Consider the following 22,487-nt stretch of genomic DNA (forward strand, 5'->3'; position numbering starts at 1 on the left):
GGATCCTGTCTTCTTGGGATGCACGGGGCTGGCACGGCACGTCCAGAGGAGCCTGCCCTTGGCACGTGCCAGGGAGGACGCCCAGCAGTGGGTGTTTGTTTCTCCCAGTGGGTGGAGGGGGTCCGGAGGGGGGGTACACGCTGTCCTTGACTCGCTGGAGGAGACAATTCGGCCCTGGCAGGAAGCTCCCTGGGACTTTTCCATTCCCCCACCGCTCCCAAAGCGCCGCGGTGTCGGTTTTCCCTGCTCAAGGCTGTTGGCAGGGTCGGGGCTGGGCATCGGCGGGCTCCGCTCCCTGATCCGCTCACCCGCTGCGCAGCTTCGGGCGAACCCCGGGCTCACCCCGTGCCTCGCCCCCCTTGCCCAAAATAGCTTTACTTTGCCAAAAAGACCGCTGATCCGGTCTGTCCGGCAGCATCCTGGCTCCTCTCGCCACCTCCCTCCAGCGATCGCAGTCCCTTTGCCCCTCGTCCCCGGCATCGCCCTGGCGTGTTTTCCCCACAGAGGGAGCACACAGCCGCTGGGGCTGTTTGCTGGGAGCTCCGGGAAGCCGGTGTCCATCCCGCTCCCACGGGGAGGTGATAAACACCAGCGGGGCTGAGCCAGGGGGGATTTTGCAGTGGTACAGCGTAAAACAGACCGGGAAAAAAAAAGCAACAGTTGTTTTTTCCTGGACGGACTGTTGCACAAGGTTAGCCAGAGCGTGGCCAGGCTTTCTGGAAAGCCTCGCACACAGCCGGCCCCTTCTCCCTCCATCCTTAACCCTCTCGCACACGCGGCTTTGTTTTCCTTTAACACCCACGGGCGTCTCTCCCCCCCTTTAAAGCTCAGCGGTCAGCTGGACATACCAGGCGCTTGCCAGCACCGACGGCAGCAGTCAGGTGATGGCCCAAATGCCCGCAGGCTCCCCCCCGCTCCCTCATTTCCCATACCCGATCCGCACCGAGAAGCAGCGAGAAACCCAGCCCAGGCAGCGCCCCGAGCCCTCGCTCGCCACCGAGCCCTCACCGGCCACCGCCACCCCGCAGGTGAGGTCCAGGGCGGCTCCTGCACCCGCGCCGGCCGCCTTCCAGGGCAGGATGGATACGGGTGGGAGGAACCAGCACTTGATTTTGGAGAGCAGGCGGGATGTTATTCGGGAGGCTCCGAGCACAGACGTGGCTTGCGGGAAGGGATGGGAGTCGGGGGGAACAGGCGGTACCCGGGGGGGGTGGTGTGAACCTCTGGAGCATCCCGGGGGGGGCTGCGCAAAATGAGCCTGGTGGCTTTCGGTTCTCCGTCGCACTCGTGGCAGTGCCGGAAAGCGTGGGGATGCTCGGCAAAAAGGCAGACGGTGTTTGGTGGTGTGAAAGGCAGAAAATTGGGCAGGGGGGGTGAGGGCACTCATGCCCTTTCCCACGGGATTTGATGGCACCATATCCCCCCACCCCATGGCACTGCTGGCAGCCCCGACCACGCTACCGTGGTCCAAAGGCACGTTCCCGTGTCCCGCCGGGAAGCCCCAGCCCTCGCCAGCCCTGCTGCCGCCCCACACCATCTCCCGATGGCCAGGCCACCCCAGGGGTGGGCAGGGGGTGTCAGCAGCCGGCCACCCCTGGCTAACGCGACTCCCATCCCTCCCCATCCATCCCGCTGCTTCCCGCAGCGCAGCCAAATCAGTCCTTCAGTGCAGCAAAGTGAATCTTTGCATCTTCTTCGGGAGGGACGCGGGGACCCGCCATCAACTTTATGAACATCGTTTTCTTTCAGGAGAGGAAACGTAAGACAAAAGGGCGGTGGGTTTCTGCCCGTAAGGATTTAGGGCAGGGTGGTTAGAGCTGGGTTCCTTGCCGGGAGCTGAGCTTTTCGCTTCCCGCACGATGCCGCCCCGCAACTACTGCTGACTTTGGGTGCAGACACGGGGAGAGCAGGAAAGGCAGATTTGAAGGTCCGTCGAGGGTTGCTGGCCCGTGCAAACAGCCCGAGGCTGCTTCGAGCGCTGCCGGGATGGGCGCTGAGCTGGAACCGGTAGGATTTTCCTTATGGCAAAGGTGTTGCGGAGTTTGGAGGGCTGAGGCCAAAGCCTGAAGGAGATGGGGCAATTGGGCTTTGCTCTCGGGCCGGGCTGGTGCTCGGTGCAGGACCTGGCTTTCAGTCCAGGTCGGCTCCATTCCCAAGAGCTACCGACGTGCGGATCTCTGAAAATTAACAGCTGTGGTATTTTCTCACCTTCAGTAAAGAAAAAAAACAAAAAAAATAGCAGCCCCCCATAGTGCTTGAAAGCTGACTTTGCAGGAGGGTGCTCCGAGATGGTAGAGTCAGAGAAGGGTTTGGGTTGGAGGGGACCTTGAAGACCACCCAGTGCCACCCCCTGCCCCGGGCAGGGCCACCTCCCCCCAGCCCAGGTTGCTCCCAGCCCCGTCCAACCCGGCCTTGAGCACCCCCAGGGATGGGGCAGCCACAGCTTCTCGGGGCACCCCCTGTGCTGCAGAGAGCCGCGTCCCCCGGGGGTAAAAGCGCTGACCGTGATATATAAGACTAAGCATGTGGTCCTGTGCTGCCAGAACACTTGTTTTTAAAGTGGTTTTGCTTTTTAATCTTCCGAAGCATTTCTGCTGAGAAGACCCCAGCAGCTTTCAAGACGGGGGCTTTCGGCGAGGGCCGGGCTGGCGGCGTGTGGCCCCAGCGCGTCAGGCCCGGAGCCACGGCGGTGCCGCTTGGGATGGGGCGGAGGAAGCGCTAATTAAAGAGTAGAGAACTTATTCTGCTTGACTTCCTTTGCCTGCGTTCAGAGTGGGAGTAAATAACCCGTTTAGCTGAGACTCTTTCGACATTTGGCCCTGGATGAGAGCAGGGCGGAGGGGAACGGTACCCGGCCGCCCGTGTCCCCGCGAGCCCTGGCCGGTGCCGCTGGCAGAGCCGGGGTCCGCCCGGTGCCCATCAGCCCATCAGGCCGGTCCTCGGCACGCAGACGTGCTCCTCAGAAACGCCGCTCTGGCTCGGGGCAGTGATGCTGCTGCGATGCGCTGGAAGGGAATCTGCTGTGTTCTGCGTTCCAGGGAGAAGAGCCGGGAGATGCAGATGTTTTAATGTATCTTGTTGTTTGGGTTTGTGTGTTTTTTTTTTTTTTTTCTGGAGAGGGGAGTTGTCCGTATTTTCCCCAATATTTTCTGACTCATCTTCACCTGCAGTGCCTGGGTTGCCTTCTGGGTTGCCTTTTTTTGTGTGTGTGTGTTTGTTTTTTAAGCTAGGGGAAAAATATTCAAGGTTTCGGGTTTTGTTTTTGAGGATACAGACTTATCTGTAATTCTGTGTATTTTTAGTGACGTAAATATCTTTTGGCATTCGCGGTAACTTGAGCTGGCAGAGGTGATTTATTTCAAGAGTGTCTTGTTTCAGAGGAGCTCAGAGCAGCTCAGTAAGTGTTTGCGCTAACATTTATCTGCTCCGAATGGACGAGCTGCTTCAGAACACAAACCAAATGAAAAGAGCCCCTTTCTCTTACTGCAAATCTTGCTCCGAGTTTTGCTTAAGAGAAAACAATAAGAGCCTTATCAAATTGTGGAGGTTCCCCCCCCTCCCCTCGCCCCCCCAAACCCTCTTCACAACGCCAAGGTTGCCAGAACTGTAAGTGTGTTATGTCAGCTGAGTTTCAGCCTTGGACTGTCTCTGAAGCAATAAATACTGGATTGAAGTCATGTTGCGCTCTCTGCTCCAAAGAGGTGTTATGACAAATCCACTTGCTTTTCGCTTTTCTCCTTTGTTTGTTTTTTTTTTGTTTTTTTTTTTTTTTAAAGGAGGGGGGAACAAACCACCCAAACCACAACAAACCTACAGCTTTCAAGGGAGAAATCCTCTTTAAAAGTTGCCGTGACTTAACAAAATGCTAAATGCTTTTATTAACTTCTAGAAAAGCTCTGAAGAGCTGCTTTCTTCCCCGGCTGAAAAGCACTCATCTAAGCGGCCTGGCTTTGTTCCCCCTGCCTGGTACGGGCTGGTAATTGTAGAGCAGCAATTCCTCTCCGAAGTGTGGGGTGACGAAAGAATAGAAAAATGGGGGGAGAGAAAAAAAAAAAAAAAAAATCACAACACCTCGGGGGAAGGTAAAGGGGCTGCTCGGTGTGTTCTGGGGGTAGGAGTGTTTCTTCTCGCCCCTCTCTGCCTTCCACCCGCTCCATCCCACTCCCGCAGGCGAAAAACAAAACGGGCACCTGCGCCGAGGGCTTGTTGGCTCGGGGCTTTAATTGCCGCAGGAGGAGCGTGAAGGGGAAAATTAAGCAGCAGAGCTTTGGCTCGTTGTCGCGGGATGTGTTTTGGGGGGGCGTGGAAGCTCCCAGGGTGGGCTGTGAGCGCTGACGCCGGAGGAAAGGCTGAGGCTGCGCTCTGTGCAGAGACGGGGGAACGCCGGGTTTATTCCTCGGGGCGAGCAGGGAGGTACCGCCATCCCTCGGCTCTGGGGTGTCTCCTGGTCAAGGAGGGGGTGATGGTGCTGCCCCGGTCCCGGCACGGCTTGGGGTTGGCAGAGGTGGCGTCGCTCAGCCAGCAACACAGCCGGGAGGCTTTGCTGGAGAGAAACGGCTCTTCCGAAGATATTATTATCAACTGCACTGGGTTTCTTCCAGCAAAAATAGGATGCAAAACTCCCCAAGCTAGGATGAAGCTGGAGGAAGAAGGAGAAAGTCACCTGCGCTAACAGGGATAGGCAAACCAGGGCTCAGCCCACCCTTTCTGAGGGCTGCAGGAACACAGACCCATCCTCAAAAGGATGATTTTAATTATTTTTTTTCCACATCCATTTTAATTTGGGGTCCGGAGTGTTTTCTTTTGATTTTACTGCCTCGACGGTATGAAGCCGGACTGCTTCTCCAATGTAAATATTAGCTCAGCTGCCTTTTTGTCCTCCCCGGGGGCGATGGGATTCCCCTGCCTGATGTCCACCATGGCAAGAGCCATCCACAGTCTTCATCCATGGGCGAAGGGGTGGGGGTTGCTGGGTGCTTGCAGGAGAAACCAGGGCAGTACAGCGCAGACGTGCTCCGTGTCTGTGCTTTTCCGACCTTACTGTTCCAGAGCCTGGACCCGTCGCTGTCAAAAATCGAGGAGGAATTTCTCTGCGGGGCCGGAATCAGGAGCGAATCTGTGGCCGGATGCCGCCTTGGGCGGTCATGGAGGGCAGGGCCGGAGAGCTTGGGGGGAGCCGGTGCTTGGGTGCAAACCATCTCGGTGCTGGTTTGACACGTCCCGGTGCCGCGTGTTAGCACGGGGGAGGAAACGCTCCTGTTAATGCTCTGGTGTTAAATGACAGGGAATGTCCCAAACTGAGGTTTCTTTAGAAGGTGCAGAAAATGCTGCTAACGCCGTCAGCAGCGTTAAGGGGCGAGGGACTGCCCAGGGACACGAGCTTGCAGACGCTTTATTTATAAACCTCCCTCGCAAGGAATGTCCTAGTTTGGGAAAGACTAAGACCATCATTAACACTGTCTCGTAAGCCGAACTGGGGCTCTCTCACAGCAAGGGGTGTCATTAATACAGCGTATTAATAACCTGGCATTACCGGTCCAAGGAATGCCCTGATCCAGCTGCTTTGACGAGGCCACCGCATTAACTCGATAGCTCTTCTCGGTCATTCCTCTCTGTTTCTTTTGCCCCCAACAGGTCTGAATTGGGTCATTTCTGGGCTCTGTATTTCAGGCTGGGGCTCCCTGCCAGCCCCTGGGCACCTAAAGATCTCATCCCACCCGGCTGCGCCCTCCATGCCCGGCCCCGGCTGCGGGATGCCGGCGCACAGGGTGGCTTTGCGGTGGTTCATCCCCCTTTCTCACGCTCCCCCATACTCTCTGTTTTGCAGACGCCGTCGGTGAAAAACCAGAGTGGGCGTTAACTGGCCCAGCGCGGTATGTCCCAAATCCCGCTCCCGACCTCCCTTCGCTGCTACTAAAGGGGACTGAGACCCCCGTCCACCTTTCGCCCAGCACCATGGTGGGGCAGAGCCCCCTGGGCCCCAGCGAGAGCAGGACCGCCGTCCTCCTGGAGCCCTTCGTCCATCAGGTGGGCGGCCACATGAGCATGATGAAGTACGACGAGCACACGGTCTGCAAGCCCCTGGTCTTGCAGGAGCTGAGCTTCTACGAGTCGCTGCCCTTGGCCATGAGACAGTTCACGCCCCAGTACAAAGGTAAGGAGAGAGGCCGGGGAAGGAGCTAAGGGTGGGTGCTGTCACCAGGATCGGTCCTGAGATTTGGGACAAGGGCTGGTGGGGCGAGCGGCAGCGTGGGAGGTACCGGTGGCTCGGTTGGGGCTGCCTCTGAGCTGTGGAGCCCCATCACTTGTGCAAGGATGCTTCCCGGGTGAGTGTGCGCACAGGAGCAGGGCTGTGAGCCTGGGAGGGTTTTCTGGGTCTCTGTGGTTTGGGTAGGGGGGAGTCTCTGATGTCTAATAAGGGTTGAGCGCTGGCTGATGGCACCAGGAGGTCCTCCCCTTTGCCCATCCCCTTGCTGCCATGGTTGGCCTTGGTAACACATGGGGACTCTCGTTACGTCAAGTGGGGATGAAATTGGTCTGATCGCGAGGAATAGGCGTGACAAGGTGGAGACTAAGAGCATGGACACGATCCTCTCCCCGGGAGCAGCACAGGAGCGAGACAGCGAGGGTAAACGCACAAAAACCAGAGAACAAGGGGCAGGAGTAGGCTGGGGTTCCCCTTCAGTGATGGCTTTGAGGATTTTGCAGGTCATGGCCCCAGACAGGTCAGTCTGATGGCACACGATTGGCGGCACTGAATGGGTGCAGGATGGCAGGGACTAGGAGAGCCTTGTTCCAAACAGGATTCCCAAGATCTGACCCATTACGGGCTCTCTTCAGTAGAGCTTTGAATTAGAATCCCCTGATAAAAGAGGTTTTCTGTATCCAGAGCAGAGCTCGGGGTGTCTTCGCCCCACGTCGCTCCGGCCCTTGGTTTTAGAGAAGGTGAAGGTTTGTGTCAGAGGCAGAGAAGTTGGGGAGAGCAGGAAAGGGTGAGGGCTGGCACTGCCCGAGCTGGGGGGAGATGTGCCTGTGGGGGCCCTGGCCTTTGTTTTAAAGCCATCCTCCCTCCCTCCCTCCCTTATTCCCTCGCTATTTCTGCTTTTACTGCCAGACTTGTGCTGCTCGTAAAGCTCCCGACCCTGGATTTTTGCGAGAGGCGAGAAGCTCAGCTGTCACCTAAAAACTTAAAATATCTTTTGGTCCTTCAGCCTGGCAGAAAAGAGCTCAAAGTGTCAGCCGCGGTTTCGATGCGCTTCCAATCCAATCTCGCCCTTTTCCCAGAAAGTCCGGGGCCTTTGCAGATTTACGGGGCAATATTAAAAAGATGCTTAAGGAAGAAAACAAGTCTTCCTCTAAGCAATTTTCTTTAGCAGGGGCAAGGGTTCGGTGCTGGGGAGCTGAGCCCTGCTCTGTCTCTCTAACAAAGATGCTAAGCAGTCCGAGCTTATCAGGTCACGGGTGGCCCGGTCATTAATACCTTTTTGTCTTCTTTTTCTCTTCTGTTGCAAGTCCCAGGGAGTTTTGCGAGGAGGGGTAATTAAATAGCAATTCGTCTCCAATTCGGCATCGGGCACACATGTTTTTAATTCTGCTGATAACTGTCCCGGCCCGGAGTGCCGGGCAAATGAAAGAGGTGGAACATTTTCCCACGAGGGTGATGGAGGGGGATGAGCATCAGGGGGAATAATCCTGCGGTCTTCATCACCCGTTCACACGTGTCCATGTTCATCTCTATTCTTAGGCTGGGGGGGGGGGGGGGAGGAAGAGGGGGCGAAGGGACAGTTCGGGGACCATTATGTAATGATGACATTATGTGTAATGGTGATCGAATGTCATCATTCAAATCTAACGCCGAGTTGGCTGCTTAAAAAAAAAAAAAAAAGCCCACCATTTCTGGAAAGACAGAGGACCTGTGTCCCCAACAGTCCCTCTGCGGAGGTGAAAGGAGTGTTTTGCCGCTCTGAGAAGCAGATTATTTATTACCAAAAGCAATTTTATAGTGAGTTGGTTTAAAGTTATTTTACAGCCATGTATCTGTATATATATTTTGGTAAAAACAGATATTTGACTTAAAATATATAGATATATATGAATATTTTTTATATATGAATAACCATTTCAGGCCGGTTTGTGAGCTTGGGACCGGCTTTGCCCCCACCGTCCCCTTGCAAACCTCTGCCTGCCCCGAGCTGGGCTTGCGAGGGGATGCTGGGCTTGTTCTCATGCCCGGTTCTACTCAGATTCCTATTGCCCGCGGCGGTAAAGAAATGCGCTTGTAAATTTAAAAATAAATCCATGAGGGTAGAGCCGGATAGCAAAACGCTCCGGAGGATCACCGGGATGCCACTAGCGTGGTGACAGCACCCGTAAATACCCGCTGGCTGCCGCGCTGGTGCTGGGCGGGAGGGGGACTGCGGTTTTGGTGACACTAAAAGGCCAGCAGAGAGAAGTACCTAAGTACACCTTTGCTCCCAGATAGATGTTTTCTTGTGGCCATAAAGGAGAAGGTCGGTAGCCATCTGTTATAGGTCTGTTTTGCACACGTAGGTCACTTGCAGGACATAAGAAAAACCCGTATGGAAGCACACCGGGAAACAAAAGCATTTTTCAAGCTGAGATGTAGGTTTTCGAAGGCGGAACTTTCAGCTGGAAGGAGCAAGAGGATCATATTCCCTCGCAGTTTAACTGCTTATTCTTGCCTTTGAAAATCTCCCCATTAATTTTCATATTAATTTAAGATACTTAGGAACTCTTAGTTTCGTGCTATATATAACGGTTTTAGGGCCAGATTGTCAGCACTATGCAAATGAGCACAGCTCCATTGACTTGCAGATATGTAATTGGGGCAGTTTTTAAGGTTACAGGCTGCTACAGCGCTGTGACAAGGCAGAGCACTAGATTTGGAATCGAGGACTCTGTTCACCTCGCAGTGACTTTTTAAAAATAAAACGGCTTTGATTTAGGCATAAGATACGCTGGCTTTTTTTTTTTTCCTGCCTACGTCCTGTGAAAATTCAAAGCGGGCATCCGAGCAGATAAGAATTTCACTTGCTCTCAGTTATCTGTAACATGGATTTTTTACAAATGGGACTCTGTGAAAATCATGCGGGTAACGGTGGAGCCCGAGGAAGACAGAGCTCCCTGTGCTCACCATCACCATGAGCAAAGGACTGAGATAGCTAAAAATATTACTTACCCCCTACATAAGGTTTCCAGCCCCCTTAGCAAAGCAGCCTGTGTGTATTCCTCCCCCATTTCGGTGCAAAATTAGCCAATTTAACCGGCACGCTGTTCAGATGAAGGCTGATTTTCCAGCAAAAGGGAATGGAAATGGTTGTGGTACGTGAGCAGAGGGGCCGTACGGGGGGGCGGGAGGGAAGCGCATCCGAATACGGCTGGAGCTGGAGGGTCCTGGGTTGCGGGACCCGGGGAGGGATGGGCACCCCGAGCCTATCGGAGGTGGCCGGTGGCTGCAGACGCACAGGGCTCCTGCAATTCAGGCGGTGAAAACCTCCCTCTGCCAGCAAAGCTCGGCGGGCAGGATTCTGCACACCCGGAGAGGGCAAAGCCTTCCGTCTGTGTTTGCTCGCGGTGATCTCGCTTTAAATGGAGAGAAGGGAGCCTGCATATTTATTTGCTTGAGAGAACAGAGCTCCCTTGTTTGTAAAGCTGCCGAAACGCATCTCCCCGCAGCGCCCAACAGACCAAGTGAGGATACCCTGGGGACAGTTGGCTAAAACCCAGCTCCACGTGTTGCTAACGGGGGCTCCTTCCAGTGACCAGTTTTGCTGCTCAGGCAGCCTTGACCGTCCTCTTTTGGACCTGCCTTACTGCGGCTAGACTGGAAAGCAGCAGGGCACGACTCACGCGGCTGGCATCCCCTCTGAGACCCAAAGGGGCGATGCTCGAAAAATGCCTCTGCTGCCTTGAGAGGCTCAGACAGCCCTGACAGAGCGCTGCAGGAGCGGCGCTGCGGTTATCAGCCTTTTCCCAGAAAGGTCAGAGCCGTCTGGTACGCGAGCCGTGGCCGTTCCTGCTCTGTCATTTGAGACCGGGAGGCAGCCGTCCCCACGCCAGGGATGGGCTGAGACCGGGCTAAATATGTGATGGGCTGAATGGCATTTGAGCCCTGTGATTCCCTTTAGAGTCGGGGAAAATTGCAATGCTAAAAGACACAATGGCGTTTTAAGCACTTAGGGTGGAAAGTAATAATCCCCCGTCATGGTCATGTTCCCCCTCGTGCATGAACACCGGACATGTGAGGGTCCGGTCCCCCCCCCGTCCCCCCCGCCCCCCGTTGGCCGTTTGGATGCTGGTCCTTGGCGCTTGGGGAAGGACACGACCATGACAATGTACGGGCATCACGTAGGCAGGCAGCGCTGCCAGCCCATGCACATGCCTCTGCCCCCGCTCCTGGGGGCTCTCCAATTAAAGGAAGGAGTTGGCACGCTGGTTGTCTTTGGAAAATTCCTGGTCCCCAACCCTCCTGTTGCTTCCTGCTAACGAAAAGCATTTCCGACCTTCTCCCCTCTTAAAAAGTGAGACCTAAATCCCTTGTCATAAATAAGCCAGGAGCTCCGGGTCCAAGGTGGAGGTCTTTACTGGGTCACCTGCAGCACAGCAGAGCCTGGAGGGATGGAGGACAAAGGAACATGATGTTCAGAGGTAGCAGGTTTCAAGCCGAGCCTTCAGAGGAGGGAACATTAGAAAAGTCTGTGGCTGTTTTCCAGGGTCTCAGGCTAATGGGGTTTATTGGACCTCAAATCAGAGTGGGATCAGTGCGAGAGGCCGCTAAGACACGAGGAGGCATCTGTCCTGCTAAGCGCCAGCCCTCTCGGGATGGCTGATCACCTCGGGCCGGTGCAGATGGTGGCCAAGCCACCGTAACCCACGGGTTAATTAGGAGCACCTCTGCTACGAGGAGAGGCTGAGAGAGTTGGGGCTGTCCAGCCTGGAGAAGAGAAGGCTCCGGGGAGACCTTACTGCGGCCTTCCAGTCCCTAAAGGGGCTACAGGTGAGCTGGGGAGGGACTTTAAAATGGAAAAGGGCAGGTTTAGATTAAATATTAGGAAGAAATTTTTCCCTGTGAGGGCGGTGAGCCCCTGGCGCAGGGTGCCCTGAGAAGCTGTGGCTGCCCCATCCCTGGAGGTGCTCAAGGCCGGGTTGGACGGGGCTGGGAGCAACCTGGGCTGGGGGGAGGTGTCCCTGCCTATCGTAGTGGAGTTGGAACTCGATGATCTTCAAGGTCCCTTCCAACCTAAACCATTCTATGATTCTATGGTGATTCTAATCTCATTCTGGTTTGGTTTTTTCCCCTTTTTTGTCCAGGCATCGTTTCGGTGCACCTCAAAAAGGACAGCCTCGGCAACCTGACCCTGATCGCCATCCCCAGCCTGCAGATGGAGAGCTGCGGCCGGCTGGATAACGCCATCGGCGACTCCTCGGTGACGATATGGCACAAACACAAGTGGGCTGCCAGCACCGGCACCGGCAGCGAGCACACGCTCGTCAAGTGGAGTCACACGCAGCTCACCAAGACCTTCAAAGACAGGTGAGGGTCTGCTGCTCCCTGCAAACCTCCTGGTGCTCGCCTGCCGCTTGGGGTAGGGTCTAACCGGGATGGTTTTGGTGGCACAATTCCTGGTTTAAGGCAAAGCGAGCAAAAGCAATGCCCAGCCAAGGTGAAGGAAAGCAAAGCCCAGCTTGGTGGCCTCGTGATTCATCTCTTCCCCAGCCTGGGGATGGAGCGGAGCAGATTTGGCTGTCGCTGAGATGTCTTTGCTCAAATATGTGCCACAAACTGCTTTAAACCCATTTCCTTGGAGCGCAGCATGCTCCGAAAGGAGGAGAACAGCCACCAAGCCCACAGCATGGAACACCCTTTTGCTGTTAACCAGCCAGAAGTACCCACCTCGAGGGTGGTTCTATCCTGTCCTCATCCCAGGGCAGAGCTGTCTCTGAAAGGCACTGCGGTGCTTTCAAGCACACCGCGACCTTAGGGCTTGCAGAGGTTTGCCGCAAGGCATCTTTCCTCTCAAACTGGTTCAGAAAAGACCGAGGTCAGCTACGCCTGAAGGGTGCAACGTTGCTGCCGTGAACCCGCTGCCCTCGGCGTGACGGGAGTTGTGGTTTTTGGATGAGAGAGATCAAGGAACCACCCTCCAAGGAGAACAAATCTCCTCTTTGCTCCCTCCCCTCCTCGAAGCCAGTCCCTCTACATTGGGAATCATTCCTATTGTTGGACGATTTGCCGTGTTGTGCCCGTTAGGTAGATAAATAGAGATTCCTGGTCATTGGCACTATAAATGGCGCTTTTCACAGGAGCCAAGCACACTTTGAAATTATAATGAAAGAAAATATTGGCATGCAGCAATAGCTGGCTTTCTGAAAATTACTTTTACGGAGTAACAAAGGATCTCCGCAGGTTGGACATGATGAATATGTTTCCTTTGAGAGTCCCTGAAAATTTACCTTATCAAGTTTGAGGCTCTACAAAAGAGACGGGGGGAGGAATATTCTCTTCTGGAGCTTATAAACCAAACGTGTTCTTTTGTGTGTTTTGTCTAGCTGCCCGGGGAAGATGCTATTGAGGACAGACCTTCAGTACCACACAGATTCACTTTTGGAAGATGCAAACAGAAACCAGCCAGAAAGAAACAGCTACAACCCCTGGGGACTGCACTGTCACAGGCAGCACCTGAACCGCATGTCCTCCAAGCATAATGAGAACAAACTTCATCGTATCCTTCTTTCTCTCTCCCCTCTAGCCTGGTCTTGGCTACAAATACCAGCTCGTAATCAATGTATGTTTTATGGCAGGGGGCATGCTTCCCTCCTCTGCCCAGTCCCTGGGAAAATACAGAATATACAGAGTATAGTTAGAGCTCTGTTATCTTCTCCCACTGTTCAGTTGGACTAGATGATCATTGTAGGTCCCTTCCAACTGAAATATTTTATTCTATTCTATTCTGTTCTGTTCTTCTGTTCTGTGCTACTTTAATCTATTCTATTCTACTCTACTGTACTCTATATATGGTTCTGTTCTATGTGGTTCTGTTATTCTATTCTATTCTATTCTATTCTATTCTATTCTATTCTATTCTATTCTATTCTATTCTATTCTATTCTATTCTATTCCATTCTATTCTATTCTATTCTGTTCTGTTCTGTTCTATTCTTCTGTTCTATTCTGTTCTGTGCTATTCTATTCTATTCTATTGTATTCTTCTATTTGGTTCTGTTCTATGTGGTTCTGTTCTATGTGGTTCTGTTCTATGTGGTTCTGTTCTATGTGGTTCTGTTATTCTATTCTATTCTATTCTATTCTATTCTATTCTATTCTGTTCTGTTCTGTTCTGTTCTGTTCTGTTCTTCTGTTCTATTCTTCTGTTCTATTCTGTTCTGTGCTATTCTATTCTATTCTATTGTATTCTTCTATTTGGTTCTGTTCTATTCTATTCTATTCTACTCTACTGTATTCTAAAAAGCCCAAACCCAACCCCCGCTTCCCGTAAATGGTATTCAGCCTAAGTCGAGGATCCCCTTGGCATACATTTAAAAACACAACTACAGAGGAATTAGCAGCTGCCTTGCCTTTTATTTTCCTATTACACTTCATTACTCACCAGTCATGTGAGTAATAGAGTTTAACAACTTCCCCCACACCCACCGGAGTGAGTACAGCACTGAGGCGAGGTGTTGGATTGACAGCCCAGGGCTATCGTGTCACTAGAGAATGGAGCTGGTGGTGCTTTAATTGTACTGTACTACAGTAAATTAACTGAAATTGGCAGCAAGGGGGATATAGCAATGACACGTTGGTAAAATTGGCTCAGAATGTCTCATTACAGTTGTGAGCCATTATGGAGAGCATCAGCAGTTGCTCTGATTTAAGACCTCTTTCAAATTAGAATTTGAAAGTATTGGGTTTCCCTTAACTCATGTTCAGAGTTTCTATTGCTTGAGAACGTGGTGTCAAAATACAACTACCCCTGCATCCTGGACTTAAAGATGGGAACCCGGCAGCACGGCGATGATGCCTCGGAGGAGAAGAAAGCGCGGCACATCAAGAAGTGTGAACAAAGCACTTCTGCCTCTCTGGGCGTTCGCATCTGTGGGATGCAGGTAAGAGGGAGCCTCCCTCCTTTTGGTGTTTGCCCCACACACGGCTTGAAACCAAGCTGGAAATCTAAAGGGACTCTTTGTTGGTGTAAATGGAAGCGGGTTTATTCTCGTCTCCCACCAAATACAGGCTGTAAGAATTGGCCACTGAGCTGTGTGGCCCATCCTCAAACAGGAGCAGATACTTAGGGAAGAGTATAGAATATGGCACGTATAGGGTAACCCCTGCCCATATCTCCTCTTCGACTTCGGGAGATTTCGTTGCTTTCACAAGCGGTGGCTGCATAACACCACCCCACACCACTGCCACCAGTGTGAGCAGCTGGAACCAGTTTACCCCAGCTGAGAATCCGCCTGTACATGAACACAGATTCCCCTCTCATGCTCCCCCTGGCTGCTGCACAATAAAGAAAACCAAAAAAGCATCCCTTGCCCCGCTCATGCCTTCGCAGGGCTGGCTCAGCCTGTGGCCGTGAGAGCGAGGGGTTTGTTTTGAGCTACATATTATGGTTCCTCTTGCTCAAAATTGCCGCCCTTCCTCCTAGAAACCACACGTTGGTTTCACTCACACTTCTCAGGCAGGTTTCAAGGTTTCAAAACGTTGTTCTGCTGTGCCTGAAGGATAATTATGACAATGATGATTATAAAGCACACATACAGCAGCATAAACACTCAGTGTCAAAACCCGTGTCCCTTTCTGGTCTCTGACATCGTTCCGTTGAGCAGATTATCCTTTAAATTACAACTGGCGTGTGAGCTAATTCTAAATCCACTCCCTCATTTCTTAGTCAGTGTTACCCGAGCATCGCATACAAATTGCTGTCTACGTCTTTTCTCGCCGTGTTTAAGAAAGCAAGATTATTGCTACATTCGCTATTGCGAGAAGGTACAAAGCTGGGGTATTCCTGTGCTGCTGCAAACTCCGACCACAGCCAGCGGGAAAATGCTGTAAATCCCCAGTGACACGGCTATGACTTACAGCTATTTGGGTTTCACAAAGGGGTAATTTATAGCAGTACAACAAGCATCTGCACTAGTGGTTTAAACTGAATAGTTTAAACCTCCAGAAAAGGCAGGAGGTGGGATTCAGTGAGAAGCCCGCAGTGCATTGCCAGCACTGCTAGATATCGCCAGACTGCGGAGGATCTGTGTCCCAGCCCTCAGCTTGGCTCTGACCTTTTGAGTTTAGGGCAAAACCTAGAGCTTTGAGGGAAAACTGAACAACTGAATCTGGATTGTTTCTTTCTTTCCAGGTTTACCAAGCGGACACTGGCCATTTTCTCTGCAAAGATAAGTATTATGGCAGGAAACTCTCACCAGAAGGATTCGGGCAAACCTTGCGCCAGTTCCTGTGCAACGGTAACCACCTGCGAACGGATCTGCTGGAGCCCATCATCCTGCGGCTGAAAGCTCTGCTCTCTGTGATTAGGAAGCAAAGCTCTTACAGGTTCTACTCCAGCTCACTTCTCATCATTTATGATGGACAGGAGCACAAGGAGAACACGGCACCCTTGGATAATCACCTTCACTTCCAAAAAACAAACTGCACCACGTCACACGGCATCAATCACTCCAGAGTTGACGTCCGCATGATAGACTTTGCCCACACCACTTTCAAAGGCTCCAAATGCAATCACACCACTTACGACGGGCCAGACCACGGCTATATTTTTGGCCTGGAGAATCTCATCAAAATCCTTCAGAATATCTCAGAAGGAAAATGACAAATTCTGTGGAATTGCCTGGATTTACTAGTGACCGATAGCCCTGAAAAGTACCGCATCGGGTCAGTTGTATGGGACCCTCACAGCTGCCGGCTGCCACGTGCACGGTTTGGAATGAGAGCACGGGCAGCTTGCTAGGAAAGTGCGAAAAAAATGCTACGTGCCATTACTGAACTCAAGCGTAAAAAGCAAAGAGCTGAAAGAATCTGCTCTGTCCGCAATCAATCACAAGATTTATTTTCCTTTCTTGTTTTACCGCTGTCCTTGATTTATTTGTGAGCCAAAAGAAAGCATTACTTGAAAGAGTCTTAATGATAAAATAGGACCTGCTCACCTCTACGCTCATGAAGCCACGCTGGCTAAGGAGATATTGTGCATTTGAGTGAGACTATTAAAATGAGCCGGCAGGTCGGAACAGATTGCAGCATTACTTTCAGTTCATGCTCAACGCTACGGGCTGGAGGCAGAGACACACTGGCGGGAGAGAAAAACGCGCACCCCGACATTCACGCTCCACTTGCCCAGCGCTGCAGGACGGACGGGTGTTCTGCGTGCAGTGTGGGTGTGGAAACACAGCCAGACGAGACGCTGCAGAGGTCCTGCGCTGCTTAAGGTGTAAAAGCAGGGGGACCTCAGACCAAGAACTCGACATCGCAAAGGTTTAATATCCCTGCGGGATTATAAGTTTCAGAAACTTTCTAAGCAAGGGGCTCCGTAGGGGCTGGAAGAAAAGGAATGCGATGATTCTGTCAGATACCAGTCACAAAAAACATTCACATCAAGGGATTTTTGCTTAAAAAAAAAAAAAAGTAAAAAAAAAAAAGTGTAAGATTGAGTCAGGCACTAGACATTAAAGGTCACCTAGAAATTCTTTGATACAAATATTGTGTGTGTGTGTTTGGAAGAGACAATAACAAAAGACTCAAAATGTTTACAGCTTTTGTGGACAGATTTTATTATTATGGAACAATTCCTTCCTGCATGGTGTGGGAAACCTGAAAGAGAAGTCCTGACACAAGGAACAGAGCTACAGAACCCCATTACTGGGGAGTGGGGATACAAATAAAATTGTCTAAGTAACTCTCACCTGTTGTCCATCTCTTTTTCACTTCCAGAGCATCCTTAAGTTAAGTTACCTTTTGTTTAGGGCTGCACGTTTTGAAAAAAAGCCATTACATCCACTGGTTTAAGCACCAGATCTCAAGGGAGACCCCTTCACTTGTATTTTACTGCGTACAGCTGGTGAATTGCTACAATTTATAGCTGGAAAATTTAAGTCATCTGGCCCAGTTGCATATTTTACTTGGCCTAAAGTCCATCTGGGAAGACCTCATTATTTACTGGATATCGTTCACAGTGTTGCGTATTTGTTGCCCACAAACTCAAACGACTATAAAAAAAGCCACAAACACTCTGCTTCAGTAGTAAAAGGATTGAGTCATCAATTGTCTTGGCTCACACGCGTATAGCGTGGTCTCACGATCAGTGCTAATTGTGGCTGTCACCAGCTCTGCTGATGGGCTTTATACAGACCCACCTCAGCGTCTGCATCCCTGCCGGCCAGGACGGCAGCTCTGAAAGTGAGGGAGGGTGGAGAAGGGTCTAAGCATGACACCAGCAGCCAGAGCCGCTCATCAGCGGAGCAAAACACCCACCTTGGCTGCAGGTCTCACCCGCCACTGCTCCTGGAAAGAAAACAGCAACCTGTTGCTTGAATGGTGACAGAAGGCATTCCCCACCCTCTTCTCACCCCGTATATTCAAGCACTTAATTATCAAGTATTTAACCATTTGCCTGCCAAGAGGAGGAGCTCTGAGCCAGCCTACAACATTATGTACTCCATGTGGAGAAGGGGGAGAAAACAGGCAAGACTTTCTAGGTTTCAGAACAGCCAGGAGCCAAGCATTAAGGTAGCTATTACACACCACGCTGCTGGCTGCCTGGCCCGGGTTATTAGCAGCACTGCAGGGGGAAGATCCCTTTGCCAGCCGCACAAAGCAGGCGGCTTGGCTGCGTAGGCAGGAATCGAGCAAATGAATGGGCACAGCCAGGCTGCTCATCAGCTGCCTTTCAAAAACACGGGGCAGGCCGTGAGCCCGCCGCGGTGGCCCTCTCAGGGCCGACGGAGAGGAGCGTTGCTCCGCAAGCCTCAAAGCCGGCCCGGGCCTGCGCGGCCTGAGGGCCTGGCCTGGCAGCTCCCCCCGCCCTCACCGAAAGCACCCCGGGGAACGGAGGGGAGGTGCACGGTGGAGCCTCTTGGGACTCCCCGTCAGCCCTCCTTTGCGGTGCTGCCCCGCGGGGGGATGCGCTAAGGGGTTGCTTCGGTTCCCCCCCCCCGCCATAGCCCTCCCGGCGGGGGCCCACCCGCCGCCGCATGGCGCATGCGCAGCCCCGCCCGACCCCTCTCGCCCGCCGTAGGTCACGTGACCCCGCCCATGGCCGGCGCCGCCGGCAGCGATGGCGGCCACCAGGTACCGGCGGTTCCTGAAGCTCTGCGAGGAGTGGCCGGTGGAGGAGACCAAGCGGCAGCGGGACTTGGGCGTCTTCCTGCGGCAGCGGGTGGCGCAGGCCTTCCGCGAAGGGGAGAACACGCAGGTGAGGGCGGGGGGGAGAAGAAGAGGGGAGGGGGAAGGGTGGTACCGCCGCGGCGGCCTGCGGGGGGGCGGGGGGGCGAGGCGGGGCCGGGGCCGCGCAGGCGCCTCATCCCCCCCCGGCGGTTTTACTGTCAGTCTGAGGAGGCTGTGGGGGCGCGAACCTTGAGAGTTTAGTGCTGAAATGAGGGTTTTTTGGGGAGCTGTCGGGGTTACAGTTGAGAAGAAGGTTGTGCCTGCGGGGCTCCGCTGTGAAGCGAGCCTCCCTCGGGTCTCCTCAGGGCCCAGGATGGGCCTTTAAACACAGGGCCCCGGCAGCCGCGCAGCCTGTGCCTCCAACAGGACGAGCAGCCCCGTGTGCCAGATCCTTCCACCATTTACACCATCTGCTTCGGAGAACCCCATCCCCGCGGTTGTGGAAGTGGGATACAAAACATAGTGAATTTGTCAGTGCCGTGTTGGAATCGAGTTGATTAGTGCGTTTTGGCTTCCCACGATGATAGGATGATGGTGCGATGCGGTGTGGAGTACATAGTGAAACGCGCTGTTGGGGTACAGTGGTTATAAAATTGGATTCTAGCTGCAGCTGTAATTGTGTTGGAGTTTAGTTAGGCTTTGGTGCTGAAATACATTAGAGAAGCTAATCTGCTTGGGCTGCAGATCTTTACAGGCTTGGAGGTGGTGCTGTGGAATGTAAATGTGCCCTTTCTTAGCATAAAAACATTGTTCCAGATATGCATTTTCTACTTCAAGGGGCCATTATAGGCACCTAATTCTATATTGGTCACCAGAACAGTCTGCAGCAGACATTTTGGAAAGTGCTTATTGCTTTTTCGTATGCTCAGGATAGCTGAATTTGCTGCACCAATTGGCTACAAGATCCCAACGCTGCCACTCATCTTGAGAACCTAAATTGATGCCTGCAGCACTGATGTCAATTTGTATGTATAAAGGTTTAATACAGCAAAGGGAAATGTACTGGCAGACAGCAGGAGGAATGTCTGAGAAAAGAACTAGCACCGTAAAGGATACTTTATCAGTCTAATGTCTGTTTTATTCACATGGAATAAGATTCACTGATTTTACGGGGGGGAGGGACACTTTCTGGTACCCATTTAATAGCTATTTCTGCTGTCATTACTAAAACATTAGCAGGGTCATTTGAAATGTGACTGCAGGATACGTTAAGCAGTCGATCACCTGCAGTGTGATGGTGCTTACTCTTGACAGTCTGTCTGTCCCTAGATCCTCTCTCCTGCAGCAGCCATTACCTACTGAATAAGGAGAGCTTTTCTTTCGTTTTACTGGTTTGCGCAGAGGAGGCATTACTGGCCTTGTGCTGAACCTGTGCCAATGTCCCAAGGACGCATGAGCTGTGTCATTTTATCCTGCCATGTTTCTGTTGATACTATTCTTATTCACGTATCCATTTTAATCATTTATGTTTGATGTCATTGAGCAGCAATGCAGAGTTCTGGCTGAGTTGGCCCCCATTGTAAAACAAAACCAAGATGACATGCCATCCACACTGCTAAATAGATGCCTCTGCAAGGCAGATGCACCTGTCCGAGGCACCTAGCAGAGGTTTAGGTATTAGCAAAATCTTTCCAACTTACTTGACCAAAATAGAAACCCATTTACCCTTCACAAGCTGTTCAGTGTCTTTCATGCAGCTTTTCCCTAACCAATTATAAACTATTTTTAGCCTTCACCGGGATTTTCTAAATTCCACCCTAGTACATGATCCTATTTGATACTTTAGAATAAAACAGGCGGCAAAACTGGCCTTTGAGCAAGAAGTCTTGCAGATTTCTCAGCAGTGGCAAGTAAATGTGAGAAGAAAACTGTCCAGCAATGATCTCATTAACTGTGTATTCACAGCTGATCTGTCAAATCCTTTCGAGCAGTTTTTAAGGTCCGTTCTGGAAATCACATGCCTCGTTATTCTTGTAGGCCAAGCTGGTGAGAAGCAGAGGGGAAAGAAAATGATCTGCATTCTGGAGCAGCATATTAGGGGTCACCAGTATCCCACATTGCACTGAGAAGTCACCTAAGCTGCTCCTTGACTGTCCTTCTCACAAGCCTTGAAATGAGATGTTTTTTGCTATGGAGGTTTAAATTAAGACTTGTGTGATACATCTGTCCCTTTCCAGATCGCTGACCCTGAGACCTGTGACCGAATGTACGAGAGCTTAGTCAGAATCCACACCAACTACTACAAAAACAAGGTGAGCTTTGGCATTAGCCATCATCCCTCTTTTAGGGGGTGAGTCACAACCTACTGCAGCTGGCTGCCTCGTCCCAGCAGGGTTTCTGGGAATGTCTAACGGACAAATGAGCGCTCTGCAGCTCTACCTGGTGCCTTTGGTCACTCCAGGAAGGCTGCAGACATCTTGGCCTCTGTGACATGTATGAACAATGCAGATGATAGTTCTTGATGTGGATGAAAAGAATTCTTAGAGCTTGACTGAAAATGAGCTCAGACTTTACCATATGGTGACATTTTTACTTTTGTTAATGGACTGCAAGTAACATTTTTTTCTCTCTCTCCTTCCCTCACCTACTTGCTGGTTTATGAAGTATCCACGCCTGAAAGATACCAGCTTCACTGGAGTGACAGTAGAAGATTGCAAGATGATACTAGCAACAGGTACTAATACTGTGCTTGATTTGAGAATAAGTCAGTGCAGGAGATAAAGTACATTCTAGTCTTTGTGGTGTTTACTGCAACATTTCTACTAAACACCTGTGACTAAAAGACAAACTGGGACTGCCGTGCAAGTATATTAGGATGTTTAATGAGGAGTAAGTTCAGGAATAATTGAGGAGATCATCAGTAATCTATCGGGGTGAAAAATCAATTGCATTTCGCACTGGGCAGGAACAGCAAAGGGTTTGCAAGGGCTCTTTGCGATCAGATAGTAGGAGCTATGTGAAAGAAATGCACGTTTACTACGTCATTCAAAAAATTCTCAGCTTCAGGGATCAAATTCCCTTCAGTATTTTTCCTTTTGTATTAGACAGGGTACCACGATGCAGAAATACTCTCAGCCAGATCATTTATGAAGTGCAATGTAGGAAGGCAGTGCAGTTTTGTTCTGCTCCAGTTCCTAACTTTGATTGCAGTGTGTGGAAACTGAATATTAGTTGTTAGTGATAAGGGACTCCCCGCACAGTTGATTGGAAAGGGAAACAAACTTGCCTCAGGCCCTGAAATAGAAATTCATTAAGATGAAAAGTCAAAAAAGGAATATAGATATAAGGCAAAGCTTTTATAAGAGGGCTTTCATTCCTTTGCTTTTCTGCTTTTCTTCCTCTTTCCCCATCTCGCTCTCTCTTCTCTTTTTGCAGACATTCTGAAACAGATGGAAGACATGAAAAAAGGGACATGGAAAAAACTGCGAGAAAAGTTTTATGCCAAGAAACCTGAAGAGGACTCAAAGTGACAGGCTAACTCCCAGATTCTCCACTGTATATATTCCTAAAGCACTGTATGTTGCCATGATGAATAAAACCATTTATTCCTCTTAGCAACAGCATTTTTGTTCAGACCTACACCTTAAACCCTTCATTTTTAGTGCCTCCTCTTTTTTCCCTGGAAATCTAGGACATAACACATCTGTGCTGAAACCGTATTGGAGCAGTGTAGTGTAGAGGAAAGAACTTTGTGGTGTTAGACCAGATCCTTTGTGTTATGAAAAACGGCAACCGGCAGATTCAACCACGTTAGCTTTAAATTTGCTTGCGAAGATAACAATAGTGATGGTGTGACAACGTAGCTGTGCTTGTGTTTCTCTCTGTTAGCACTCGTGACAGTGAAATTGAGGGAGGGATAACTTTAAGCACAACATTTATTTTTCTTTTGAGAAGACACAGGAGAGGACTGAGGGTGACCGTTTACCATGGGGACAGTGGAGCAGTGTAAGGATTTAACTGAGATTTCTGTAAGGGTTGCTGCATAAAGATAGGTTTTAATGACATGTTAGTACATAGGGCCATAAACAAATTTTAAGTGTGATTAGTCCATTGCTGTGGCCTGTTTTTATTC

The 22,487-nt window shown here is 51.2% G+C and overlaps 2 protein-coding genes across 2 annotated transcripts; both read left to right on the forward strand.

Annotated features, from left to right (window-relative positions):
• The first annotated feature begins 870 nt into the window (after positions 1-870).
• IP6K3 (inositol hexakisphosphate kinase 3) lies at positions 871-16,934 on the forward strand. The gene is made up of 6 exons (XM_082494654.1): positions 871-1,028; positions 5,828-6,154; positions 11,332-11,554; positions 12,571-12,743; positions 13,952-14,127; positions 15,378-16,934. The coding sequence occupies exons 2-6, from the start codon at positions 5,956-5,958 to the stop codon at positions 15,846-15,848; spliced, it is 1,242 nt and encodes a 413-aa protein (XP_082350780.1). The 5' UTR covers positions 871-1,028; positions 5,828-5,955; the 3' UTR covers positions 15,849-16,934.
• A 1,337-nt stretch (positions 16,935-18,271) lies between these two features.
• UQCC2 (ubiquinol-cytochrome c reductase complex assembly factor 2) lies at positions 18,272-21,969 on the forward strand. Its single transcript, XM_082494431.1, has 4 exons — positions 18,272-18,443; positions 20,593-20,667; positions 21,020-21,089; positions 21,791-21,969. The coding sequence occupies exons 1-4, from the start codon at positions 18,306-18,308 to the stop codon at positions 21,883-21,885; spliced, it is 378 nt and encodes a 125-aa protein (XP_082350557.1). The 5' UTR covers positions 18,272-18,305; the 3' UTR covers positions 21,886-21,969.
• The last annotated feature ends 518 nt before the right edge of the window (positions 21,970-22,487 follow it).

Source organism: Vanellus vanellus (assembly GCF_965231255.1).
Source record: "Vanellus vanellus genome assembly, chromosome: 23".
NCBI classification, from domain to species: domain Eukaryota; kingdom Metazoa; phylum Chordata; class Aves; order Charadriiformes; family Charadriidae; genus Vanellus; species Vanellus vanellus.